Source organism: Marmota flaviventris, chromosome 7, assembly GCF_047511675.1.
Source record: "Marmota flaviventris isolate mMarFla1 chromosome 7, mMarFla1.hap1, whole genome shotgun sequence".
NCBI lineage: Eukaryota > Metazoa > Chordata > Mammalia > Rodentia > Sciuridae > Marmota > Marmota flaviventris.
In genome coordinates this window covers 138,079,735-138,092,687 of record NC_092504.1, presented here as the reverse complement: position 1 = coordinate 138,092,687, position 12,953 = coordinate 138,079,735, and the positions used below count along the sequence as shown (strand labels likewise).

Below are 12,953 nucleotides of genomic sequence, written 5' to 3'. Positions count from 1 at the left end.
TTAATCTATTGGCATTATCACTTGAGGGGAAAAAATAACTCTTAATAACTCAACATAATTTCTTGGAATAGTCAATATAACACAGAAGTTACAGAAACAAAATAGTTCTGTTTTTCCCTTTCTTAACTATCAGATCAAAGATAAATAATCAAATATTAATAATCATTTTCCCTGTGAAGATTAAGAAAGTACTGTAAAATTTTAAACCTGCACAGAGCCATACTTAAAGGGAAAAAGTCTTTAAAATTCTGAGTGGGTTGGGCATGGCAGTTGGATTGCAAAGTTGAGGCCAGTGTTGGCAACTTAGACCATGTCTCAAAACAAAATTGTAAAAGGGAAGCTGGAGATGCACATCACTGGTGGAGCACTCCTGGGTGCAATCCTCAGTACAAAAAAAAAAAAAAAAAAATTAAATGGGTAAAGAACAAATATGAACTTAATTGCTAAATTGCTATACCAAAATCCTATTTAAGTCTGGAAGATACATAGAACGTTTTAGTCAGCTTTTTCACTGCTGTGACTAAAAGACCTAACCAAAACAATTTTAGGGGAAGAAAAGTTTATTTGAGGGCTCACAGTTTCAGAGCTCTGGAACTATAGACAGCTAGCTTTAATCCTCAGGGCTCCAGGTGAGGCAGAACAACTTAGTGGAAGAATGTGGCAGAGGGAAGCCAGATACAAATATATACCCCAAAGCCGCACTCCTACCTACCACTTCACTTACCACTCAGTTAATCCCAGTCAGGAGATTAATTCACTGATTGGGTTAAGACTCTCACAATCCAGTCATTTCTCCTCTAAACCTTCTTGCATTGTCTCACATCCAAACCATAACAATAGAACAAAAGAAAGTAAAATGTTAGTATCCTGAACTGAGCTAAAACTCTTATATCAAACTGTTAATGAGAGATGACTCATAGTGAACAAAACCATAATGGAGATTTCCTAAGGAAACAATTTTGTTAAATGCTAACTCTAATGTTGGAAAATGCATAGCTAATATATATGTGTAAGTTGTGCACATTTTTTATCTTAAATTGCTAATGTTTCATCTTAGAATCTTGGGTAGGATTTTTAATTTCCTACTCTAAAACTGTCACCCCCATATAATAGCTAAAATTCCATTTCAGAGCTTCATTCTTTTTGTTCATCTTTAATTCATTGAAATACGTCATTAAATAAGATGATCTTTTAAGTTGGTAGACATTTATACTTATTAAAACTACATTTATTTTATTTCAATGAATTTCAGTGTTTTCTCACAGGTTTTGCTGAGGGAAGGGGGATGAAAATACCAAACACAGGCATCATCTAGGTAATAATAGTCCAGAAACACCTGAAACACTGTTGGCTGTTTTATATTCCTATTATGAATTGATGGTAAAAGGACTTTGGTGTTCTAGAACAAAAATTTATGAAATAGTTCTTTTATCAGATATAAACTATGATATGTAAATAGGAAATTGATACCTTAATTCCTTATTAGCTGTTTGACCTAAACATAAATTCAAAGGGGAACCTTTCCTTCCACCACTTATTAAACATTAGTATTTTCTAGGGGCCAGTGCTATGTGCTTTCTAACTTTTTCTAGTTGTATTTTCCTGCCTGTCTCTTGCATATTTTTCTCTGTGTCAGAGGCTTTGTAACCCAACACTTCTCAAACCTAACATCTTAATTCACAGACTTTCTTTCCTTATCTCAGACTTTCTTTCCTTACCACAGACTTTTCTTTTCCTTATCTTCATAGTACATACCCCTTCTACTTGGTCACTTAACACTAGAAATCTGGAAGTCTAACTTGCTTTCTTTCCGCCTAAATTAATATAGGAAATAGAGTGAAAACTATTATAAATTATACCTTCTAAATATTTCTTCTCATGTATTCTCTCCACTTCAATTGCCATTGCCTTAATTTAGGCCTCATCATTCCTCGTGTAAATTACTTTCACCCATTAAGTCCCAGGTTTTCAATCTGTGAATATTTCAACAAAAATTGACACAGGTCCTTTAAAGTAGATTGGAAATCATAATCTATAGTATATGTATATTATAATTAATATAATTATTACATCATTACATTTTATAATTACATAATTATCTGCATATAATTATAGTGTTTTTATAGGTGTTTTGTATCTGGGACAGCAGGACAAAATGAGTTAATAACCTCAGTGAAAGTAGGTTAAGTTGTAAAAGCAACTCAAAAGTATAATGGTTTAAATAATATAGGTATTTTTGTTACTTAATAGCTGGGAGGTAAGCAGTCCAAGCTAGCAAGGTATATGCTCTATGATTTTCATCAGATGCTCACTTTCCTTTAGTTTTTTTGCTCTTGTCTCTCAAAACAAGGATTTGTAACCATTTTTGTGCCATGGACACTTGTCAGCCTAGTAAAGTCTATGAACCCCTTCTTGCAACCAAGTTTTTAAGTAAAATACATAGGATTGATTACAAAGGAAACTTGGAAATACAGTTATTAAAAATACATGCTTTTCTGTAAAGTGCTTTAAAAAAAAAAAAAAGAATTGCCTCTCTTTTTTTTTTTTTTTTTTGATAACCTTTTTATGTTGTGCAGAGGATCAAACCCAGTGCCTCACATGTGCTAGGGAGGGAGCACTCTATCACTGAGCTACAATCCCAGCCCCAACATGTACTTTTTGAAAAGTTTATAATAAGAACTAATAACCTATTTATTGTTGTATTTTCAAGGTCAGTGTTACTATTAATGTTGTTTGAAGTTGTCTCCAACATTTATAAGGTGGTATTAAAAATACCTTATTTCTATTGATAGCAAAAATCATATACTGTTTTTACTACTGTGATTTATGCTTATATTCATGATTGAAGGAAACATTAAATTTCAGTTTAAGGTTACTTCAAAACGATTCCCTTAATTCTGTCTATGGATCCCCTCAGTATCTGGGAACTTCAAAGAACCTCTGCCCTAGACCGTTATACCTATGTGTATAGTCAAAAGTGCATCTTTGGCTTATCTGTGTTCCCAGTCACAGAAATAGAGGGAAAGTGTTCTTTTTCTCATATAATCTCTTCTCTGTGCCCATTAGTTCCTTCCTTCAGTTACCTTGAAAATGTCTTATTTTTTAACACATAATGCAAAAAATTGTTTCCCCTGAGATTTTCTGCCTCAAAGGATTCCTCTCCACATACAGATAATCCCATTTCAGGTCTTTCAAACGGAAGCTTTTAGTCTTCCATGTAAGTTGGTTATAGGGTGAAGTTCCTACTTATACAACAATAACTATTTATTGTGCATCCATGAATTCAAGGCCTTAACTAGTATGAAGCATAAGAAAGAGTACAGTCTATATTCTAATAAAACCTAGTAGTAAAGTTATAATCTAGTAAGTGGATGTCACAGAGAACAGTGAACAGAATGTGAAAAGCACCAAAAGAACAAGGTACAAAGTGCTAGTGAAGGAAGGAAACGAACTAAAATTAAGACAATCATGGGAGCTTCATGCTACATTAAGCTGAAACTTAAAACAGTATAGAAGATTTTAAACATGTAAAAATGGATCAATATCACAGAGAAAGATGCAGGTATATTAGAAATTGGTCAGATTGGCTAAAATTTAACAGATAAGAAAAATGTGACAAAAACTGCATTCAGCTAATTATTATTCAAAAGTTAGCTTGATAATACTTTCAGACAAAAAATATAGTTGATTTAGAGAGCTTTATTTAAAAAAAATGCAAGAAAACTGAACCCAAAAAGGAAGGCGTGGGATGCAAGGGGCAATGATGGAAACAAACTGAATACCTTGGTGACCTAGATAAGCCTATGAGAGGGGAAATGTGGGAGAAGTCACTTACCTTGGTGAATTTGGGAATAATTTAGCCTCCTTCTCACTTTTCTTGGGCCTCTACACTTAACTCTGGTCTTTCCCTCCTTGATAGAGGTTTCACAGGGCCCAGCAGGAATATGGCGTTAGTGTGTTTCACTATGACTAGTTAGGCAGGGCTACCTAAATCTGGGGTTCAACAATTACAAGCCAATAGGCACCTAAGTAATTTATCTACTAACATTATCAGCGGTAATGCTTTTATTTCTGTTACCTCTTTTTTAAAAATACTTTTGTAGTTGTGGCTGGACAGCATGCCTTTATTTTATATGTTTATTTTTATGTGGTGCTGAGGATCAAACCCAGTGCCTCACACATGCTAGGCAAGCGCTCTGCCACCCTGCCTACTCTTATTAACTGTTTGAAGATTCAGGTAGGAATGTACCTAAAATGGTGTCTAGAAGGAAACTTATGGCTTCAGATGTAAGAATTGTAAAACATGACAAAATTAATGATCTGGGTGTTTAACTCTGGAGATTAGAGAAAGAAAAAACATAAAACAGAAGAAAACAATAAAAAGCACATTAGGAAATAAAGACATAGTAAAGAAAGCAAGAAAACCAAAAGCTGTTTAGCTAGTGATGGAAACAAAAAAATTAAATATTAAAAATGAGAAAAATATAGCTATAGCAAGACATTTTAACTCACAAATGAATAATCAACTTTGTGCAAGATCTAGATAAAAATATAAGTAACCATTCAAGAATAGAAAACAAGGTGGGCGTGGTGGCTCACGCCTGTAATCCGCTGGAAGCTGAAAGCAGGGGGCTCCCAAGTTCGAAACCAGCCTCAGTAATTTGGGGAGGCCCTAAGCAACTTAGCAAGACCCTCTGGAAAGGTAAAAGGGGCTGGGGATGTAGTTCAGTTGTCAAGCGTCCCTGGGATCAATCCTCAGTACCAAAACCAAAGAGCAGCGAAGCTGCTAGGTACATTATGGGCGCGGATCAGTTTGCTTCCTCGGTTCCAGCAGCAGGTAAGCTTAAGGACGTCTGCTGGCCCTTTGGTGCCAGGCAGCCATGCTGTGCTTGAGCTACTTATCACAAAACAGCGCTGAGGACACGTCTCCCGCTTTCAGCAGTTTGAACCTGGGATTTACTAGTTGAGGAACTTGCCAAAAGGCCAGCAGGAAGTAAATCAGGTTAGCTGTGACAGGCCCCGGGCAGTGACCATCGGCCGGCCGGCTTTGTGTCAGGCGGCATGCGGGGGTAACTCCTTGTCCCTGGAGTCGACGTCTTTGTTGTTGTTCCTTAAGGTTTTCAGACAGGGTGGATAAATAGGTGGAATCAGAGAAACGGTTCAGGAATGGGGCCTCCTGCTGCGCGGTGGCGGACGAGGCCGCTGGCTCAGAGTTCCCAGGGCGTCCAGTCCAGGCCGCGCAGCCTGCCGGGAGGCCGCGTGCCGGCCTGCAGCCGAGGGCGTCGACGGCGCCGCGGCCCGCTCGCCCCACGAGGCGGCCGGGGCAGGGTGCGGTGCACCCCCCTCGAGCACCGCCCCAACATGGATTTCCCGCTCATCCTGGCAACCGCCGCAGGAGCTTTATTCACGGTTGCTGCGGCCGCTCTGGTGGCAGCGTTGATACTAAGGCGTCTAAACTTCCTAAAGTGGACGGAAAGTGAGGACCGAGAGAGCAGCAGCCACTCTAGCGAGCAGCCCGCCGTCGCCCGCAAGACGACAGCCCAGGTGAACCAAGGCACGCACCAAGAGCTGGGCAGTAAGGGACAAGACGCCCACGAGGAAGCCAAGGGAAGGGAAAGGTACGGCGGGCGCCCTCTGCCCGAGGACGCGAGGACGCCGGCGGCGAGAGAGCGCCAGTGCCCGGTTCCCCGACCCGCGCCGGGTTTTCGCCGCTTGAACGCCTGGCGGGAGGAGAACGCCCCGCGCAGCGCGCACGGCACAATGGGCGCCACCTCACAGAGTCGGGCGCGGCGGATGGCGGGGCGAGCGCCACCCGTGCAGGCGCCGCGGGCCGCACTGGGCCCCTCGGGGCGGCGAGGCCGGCGGGTGGGTGCGCGGGCGGCGGGAGAGCCCCGTGGGGAGCGGGCGGGGGCGTGGCGGCCGGTTCCGCGGGCCCGGGGCGCCCGCAGCTGTCCGCGCCGCTCACCTGCCCAACCGCAGTGCGCGCAGCCGCCGCGCGCCCGCCGCCCCGCCTCCCCACCACGCCCCGCCCGGCAGGGACGCCCCCGCTTTCCAGATCTTTCTCGAACCCTCAGCTCCTCTGGCAGCCGTTGCCCGAGTGCTGACGGGAGCGTCCGAGGGCGCGGCAGGGAGCTGCCTCGGGCGCTGGGAGACAGCTCGCGCGCCCCCCCGGCGGCCGAGCGCGCAGGCGCGGGTCCTAGTAACCGCCGGTTGGAGGCGGCCGGACCGCAGTGGAGAGACGGAGGCGGCGGGACGCGGGAGCTGCGGCGCGGCGGCCTCTTCCCTCCGCGGTCGCCCCACGCCCTGTCCCGGAGGCTCCGGGTAGCGAGTGGCTCCTCTCCCCTTTGCCCCCGCAGGAGTCGCAGGCGCAGCAGCGACGGCCCAGCGAAGGACGCGGCGCCCGCTCCCCAGGCTAAGGCGCCACCGCCGCGACCTTCCAGCGGCGGGATGTCGGTGGTGGGCATTGACCTCGGCTTCCTCAACTGCTACGTGGCCGTGGCGCGCAGCGGCGGCATCGAGACCATCGCCAACGAGTACAGCGACAGGTGTACCCCGTGAGTGCCGCGGCCCCGCGGGGGAGGGCCAGCGCCCTGCGGGTGGCCCGCGCGCCGCCGGGCGACTGCGAGCCGGCGGAGACCCGGCCTCGGGGAGAGGGCGTCTCTGGTGTCGTCCGTGCTTTGATTCCTTTGCAAGAACATTCTAGAAAGAATTACCCCCCCCCCACTTATCCATTAGATTTCTTTTGAAATTTTGGGGGCTGGCCGCCGGAATGCGGCACGGAACGCGCTGGAACTCCGGTTCCCCGCCCGCGGCTCGCCTGGCCCGCTCGTTGCCGAGGCGACTCCTGACTGGAAAGGCCAGGTCCTGGGGTCTCCTGGATCGCGGAAGGCGACCTCAGAGGGTCGGCTCTGCACAGGAGGGTGACGCGGCTGCGGACTGTCGCGTGCTCAGCTCCACACGGCTTAAGTCGCAGCGTACGTGTGACTGCCCGCAGAGGACCGGGAAACTCGGCTCCCTGGGCCAAGCAGAGGGTAACCGGGCGACCTTCGGCTTCAGCATCCACCTGCGGGAGGCTGAGGCCGGGCGGAAGCGCGTCCCAGGCGCTCCCGGGTCGGACGTCGCGGCAGTGAGAACCCGGCAGACCTGGGGTTTCAGACTTCACCTGCTAGTCGTTTAGAAGTCTAGATTCGCTTTGGCAGGTTTTTGTGTGGCTGAGATATTTTGATTTATGTGTAGGAAAAGGAATAACTAATATTTAGCTTTAAGGACCTGACCAATCCAGAAAGTTGGTGTTTGTGGCACTGGGGTTCGAAGCGGGACGCTTTTTTTTTTTTTTTTTTTAAATAACCACTGAGCTACATCCTCGTCCTTCTTTATTTTTGAAACAGGGTGTTGCTAAATTGCCAAGATTGGCCTGGAACTTGTGATCATCCTGTCATAGCTAGGATTACAGGTGTGAACTACCACCCTGGGTTTAATCGAGAAAGTTTCTAAGTGGAAGGATCATGTTTTCAATTAGCTTGCATCACCGGCTGTTTTTGCCTTGGCTTTATATTGTCCTTTAATTCAGGAGTATATAGTCTGTTATTGACCAAAAATATTTCAGGGTGGTCATATACTCCTGCACTGTGTATTTTCTTAGTGGGGCAGTTGTTGAGGGAAGATGTACCTGGTCCAGGACATTTATTCATTTACAAAGTGTTCCTATTGTTTGAAAAGCAGTACAATAGAAGAACCTTTAACTTTTCTCATACACTATTTTATTTAATGACATGAGAAGCTAGTTTTGAAAAAAAATCATATTCTACTTGCAAATATCAAGGTAATAAACATTTTTAAAATGCAGATACATTACAGAAGGATTCTCTGAAAAGAAGGAAATTCTTAATTTAGTTGGTGCATGCTTTTTGATGTTTTATTCTTTTAACATTTGATTATTTTCCATAAGATCCCTCCCTAACTAAAAGAGACATTGGACATTTAAAAGTTGAAACAGTTTTGTGGCATTTTCTGAGAATCTACGGCTTCCTTTCCAGATATCCAGTCTGGAAATATCACATTGGATATTTGAGATTTAAGCTGCGTTGTAAATATTTTTTAAGTACAAAATGGAATTTTTGAATAGAGATGACAAAGTATATGAAGTATAACATAAAGAGATTGTACCAAATCAGACATAACTTTACTGTGTTTATAGGTGAATACATGACCAGTGTAAGTCCACATCATGTGCAACTACAAGAATGGGAAGTTTACATCCCCCTGTATGTATAATATGTCAAAATACATTCTTTAGTCAAGTATATCTAAATAGAACAAAACTTTTTTTGAGAATTTTTTTGTAAAAAAAACTTTTACATCATGTAATGTTTATTGATAACATCTATTTCCTTTGTTATTACTGGCTCAGGTAAAAGTTTTGAGAAAGAATAGGTATTTAACTTACTTGATTTTTCTCAAAACCTTGGCAGTATTTTTTATTTAATGGTTTTGTAACATTCTGGAATTTTGTTTTTGGTTTTTAAGAAAATTGAAGGGAAGAGTTTGAAGACTTTCTGCTTGACATTTCCAAGCCTAGTTACTTTAGGTATTTTTTTAAACTTTAATAAATAAATTGTCTACTTTTTACTTCAAGAGAGTCTACTAATGGTAAGAATTTGACTTTCTTTGTGACTTATTATGTATGAAGGTTTCAAAGAACCTAACCTTAGGAAAAAAAAAAATGACAGTAGAAAACAAATCTAAATATACTATTCTAACAAAAATTAAACTATTGGGAATCAACCTAAGAAAAATTTTTCCTGTTCATTCAAGTGCACAGAATTTTTCAGTAGCACAATGGTGAAAAATTAGAAGTATCTGGAAGTATGTCCAAGTAATGGAGTTAGGAACAAGACAGATATAAGTAGCTGAAAGATGGCAAACTGGTGTTTTCTCCAAGAGATGAATTTTAGGATTGAATGCCAACCATGCCAGCCATCCACACAGATTTCTATATTTGATATGTACATTTTTACTTGGTCAAAGAATGTGTTGAATCAAGGAATTATTTGCAAGAGGTGTTAAAGATATCATCAAACCTATTGATTTCTGCTATGTCCTGATTTTCCCGTTTTTCATTGAATCTCAGAACAGTAACATTTATTCCCTCCTCCATCTGATAATTTTTAACATTTTGAGAGAGAGAGTGAGGGTGTGTGGGGCTGTGTGTGTGTGTGTATCTGCTCCTATGTCTCAAAGGTGTCTAAAACTTGGAATGATCACAATAGAATTTGTGATTGTTCCTCTCCAAATCTGTTGTTCTTGACAGTGTTTCTGTCTCATTGGATAGCATCATTATCTATTTTCTTATGTAAACTGGAAACCTAGACATTATGCTTTTCACTTAACCTATTCCCTCTGTATAGTCCAGCTCTGTCAATGAAAATGTCAGCCACAGACATAATTGTAAATGTTCCAGAAGTTACATTAGAAAGGAAGCTTATCAGTTCATACTGTAATCAAAATGATTTCCAACAAACTTTCTGCTTCTTTGATGCCATCACTGTTGACACTTCCTTGGGTAAGCCTTCTTAACCCTCTGGGTCAGTTCCTGCTGTAGTCTATTCTTGTAGCACCATGTGCTCCCTTTGTTTAACACTTAGTTTACTTTTATTTGTATGTATATAGCATTCTTTCCTTTAACCATTGTATCTTTAGCAACTAATAGTGCAAAGCTTACTCAACAAACATTTGTTGAATCTACTAAATGAACTTTTAAACTATTTGCCTTCTCTGAAAATTAAATGGTTCCCAACATAACAATGGCTTGTTCGGCCCTTGAGAACCATTTATCTGGAATATTACTTCTCTGTTGTGTATGATACACCAGCAGTCAATGTCCTCTGCATTATTTAGAACTTGTTAATGAATTCCCATTATCTACTGAATAAATTTCAAATTTATATTCTAGAATGTGAGGCCCTACTTAATCTGGCCTCAATACTATATTACCAAATTGTCCTGTGAAACTGCAAGTTGTGTTCTTCCTATCAAATAACCATTACCCATAGGAGCAACATTCAATAAAAACCTTTAGTATGTATCAGAGAGTGATCTATGCCATTGTTGTCTGGTAGAACTTCCTATTCTGTATATCTGTTCTATATATATCCTGTTCTTTGTATATCCACTAGCTACATGTAGTCATTAAGCACTTGAAATGTGGTTGGATATGAAGAATTGAATTTTTTTCTTTTAGTTAAATTTTACTGGGCACATGTGGCTAGTGACCTCCATATTGGATAGCACAGAACAGGGCGGTGGGGTATACCTTATCTAAACCTCATGAAATTCATATTCTGATGTGAATATATGTCCAGTGAATAATTGTATTAGAAGATGATATACGATGAAGAAAAATTAAATTGGAAAAAATGGTATTAGATGTACTTGAGAGGAGCAGGAATATTGTTTATATAGAATTATCAGGGACAGTGTTTCTGATAACCTGTCTTTTGAACAGAGATCTAAAAGAATTGAGCGTGCAGGGCCATATTGGTGTATTTAGAAGTGTTCTGAAAGTGAGAACTGTATGTATAGCAGAAGTATGCTTTGTACTCTAGAAATAGCATAGAGATCCATGTACTTGTCTTGAATTTATAGGGTAGAGCAACAAAGACCCCAGACCATGAAGAGAGTATACATTGGTTTTTGGGAAGACTTGAGCTTACTTTGCAAGTCAGCAAAACTGGAGGGTTTTCTGCAGGAGAGGCTCATGATCTTACTCTTTAAAAGAGTATTGCTCTGGGGCTGGGGATGTGGCTCAAACAGTAGCGCTCGCCTGGCATGCGTGCGGCCCGGATTCAGTCCTCAGCACCACATACAAACAAAGATGTTGTGTCCGCCGAAAACTTAAAAATAAATATTAAAAAATTCTCTATCTCTCCCTCTCTCTCTCTCTCTCTCTCACACACACACACACTCTCTCTTTAAAAAAAAAAAAATACTAAATACTAAAGAGTATTGCTCTGGCTGTCATGTTGAAAGTAGACTTATATGTCTCTGTTTTGTATGTTACTATGATAATATACTTGAGGCTGTAAAGAGTTTTGTAAAGAGATTTATTTGGCTCATGATTCTGGTGGCTGTTTTGTAAAGAGATGTATTTGGCTCCTGATTCTGGTGGCTGGAGGAGGTTCTAAACGGCATAGTGCTTGTGTTGACAAGGGTTCCTAGCTGCATTACAGCATGATAGAGAAACAGAAAGGGAACCATCCACACAGTGGCCTCATTTTGTAACAGCCTACTTACTGTCTTGGAGAACTAACTAGTTACACGAGATCCAACCTACTTGCTTGAAATGGGCTTTTTACTCCTTTCTGAGGGTGATGTTCCTATGCCCTAATCATCCCACTGGGCCCTGCCACTTAAAGGTACTGCTTTGTTGTCATTACATTGGGGACCAAGTTTTCAGCACACAAACCTTTGGGGGTGCAAACCATAGTTGTAATAACCTATGTAGCAGGAATGTCCTTTTCCTTAAGACATGTGAAATGCTTTGTCTCCTTCCAAATCTTGATGCTGAAGTTGTCTCTCTTTGCTTTTCCCTAAGCTCTGTTGTATAGAAGTTATTATTCTACCTTTTGTTAATTATTAGTATTACTCTTAATCCTATATTTTCTATATGATAATTTTTTTTCTTCAATAGACTGTAAATCCTCCAAGGACAGGGATTGGGCTTTGTATATAGTGTCTTTCTTTGTGAGTTAAATTGTTTCCTATAATTACAACTGAAATCATGAAAATTTTCTTAAATCGTACATGAAATGGTATTTTTATGAAAATATTCTGTACTTGCCTTTATGTCATATATTTAAATGCAGAAACTAAATAGCAATAATTTGTGTGATGTCTGTGTACCAAGTATTGTTCAAAGAGTTTCCCTAGATTCACTCCTCTAATCCTCTCTTATCCCTATGAGCAGGTATTATCACTGTCTTCCAGATGGAAAGCCGAAGCAAATACTAGTTATGTAATTTCCACAAGGTTACTCAGCTGTTCAGTGGTGAGCAAGGTTTTAAATCCATGTAGCCTTGCTTTACTGAGTACACTTAATTTTTTTAATAGGTCATAGACCAGTAGAATTTGAAAACAGTTTTAGGAAGCAACAATACTATTCCTGTAATAAGGACACTTAAAAAATTCTTAACATTTATTCTGACCACCATTCCATTATTTAGGAAACTTTAAAATATGTAAAATTTTGCTGAGTGTGGTGGTGTATGCCTATAATCTACAGTATCTTGGGAGGCTGAGGCAGGAGAATTTCAAAATTGAGGCCAACCTAAGCAACTTAGTGAAACCCTGTCTTAAAAATAAGAAGGGCTGGGCTGGGCTGGGGATGTGGCTCAAGTGGTAGCGCGCTCGCCTGGCATGCGTGCGGCCCAGGTTCGATCCTCAGCACCACATACAAAGATGTTGTGTCCGCCGAGAACTAAAAAATAAATATTAAAAAAAAATAATTCTCTCTCTCTCGCACTCTTTAAAAAATAAATAAATAAATAAGAAGGGCTGGAGATGTAGCTCAGTTGGTAGAGTGCCCCTGGATTTAATCCCAAGTATCAAAAATGTGTAAAATTTTAATTTATATTAACATTCAAAATAAAACATTATTAATCTTTAAGTTTAGTTTTATACAACAAGAAAAATAATAGCACATTAATATAAAAATACCTTTAAAAATAAACCTTTTTGTTTTTCCTTATTTAGGGCCTGTATATCTTTGGGATCAAGAACTCGAGCCATTGGAAATGCAGCTAAGAGCCAGGTAAAATTGTTAGGATGACTGTTTTGATTTATAAGAAGAATTAATTGAATCATACTAAGATACCATGTTAGGTAACTGAGAGTTGCAAATATGACAGATCCTGACATCTTTGTATTTTTTTTTAAGTCAACTTACAAATTTTATT

The 12,953-nt window shown here is 40.9% G+C and overlaps 1 protein-coding gene across 2 annotated transcripts in view; it reads left to right on the top strand.

The window, feature by feature from the left end:
* Window positions 1–6,116: 6,116 nt before the first annotated feature.
* Window positions 6,117–12,953, top strand: part of Hspa4l (heat shock protein family A (Hsp70) member 4 like) — a 51,196-nt gene continuing 44,359 nt past the window's right edge. Inside the window, exons 1-2 of one of the 2 annotated variants that reach the window (XM_027926768.3) lie at window positions 6,117–6,554; window positions 12,751–12,808. In XM_027926768.3, coding sequence (XP_027782569.2) covers window positions 6,448–6,554; window positions 12,751–12,808 — 165 coding nt within the window. In that variant the 5' untranslated portion in view covers window positions 6,117–6,447. The remainder of the gene's footprint in view (window positions 6,555–12,750; window positions 12,809–12,953) is intronic. The other variant, XM_071614691.1, reaches the window with a different exon arrangement.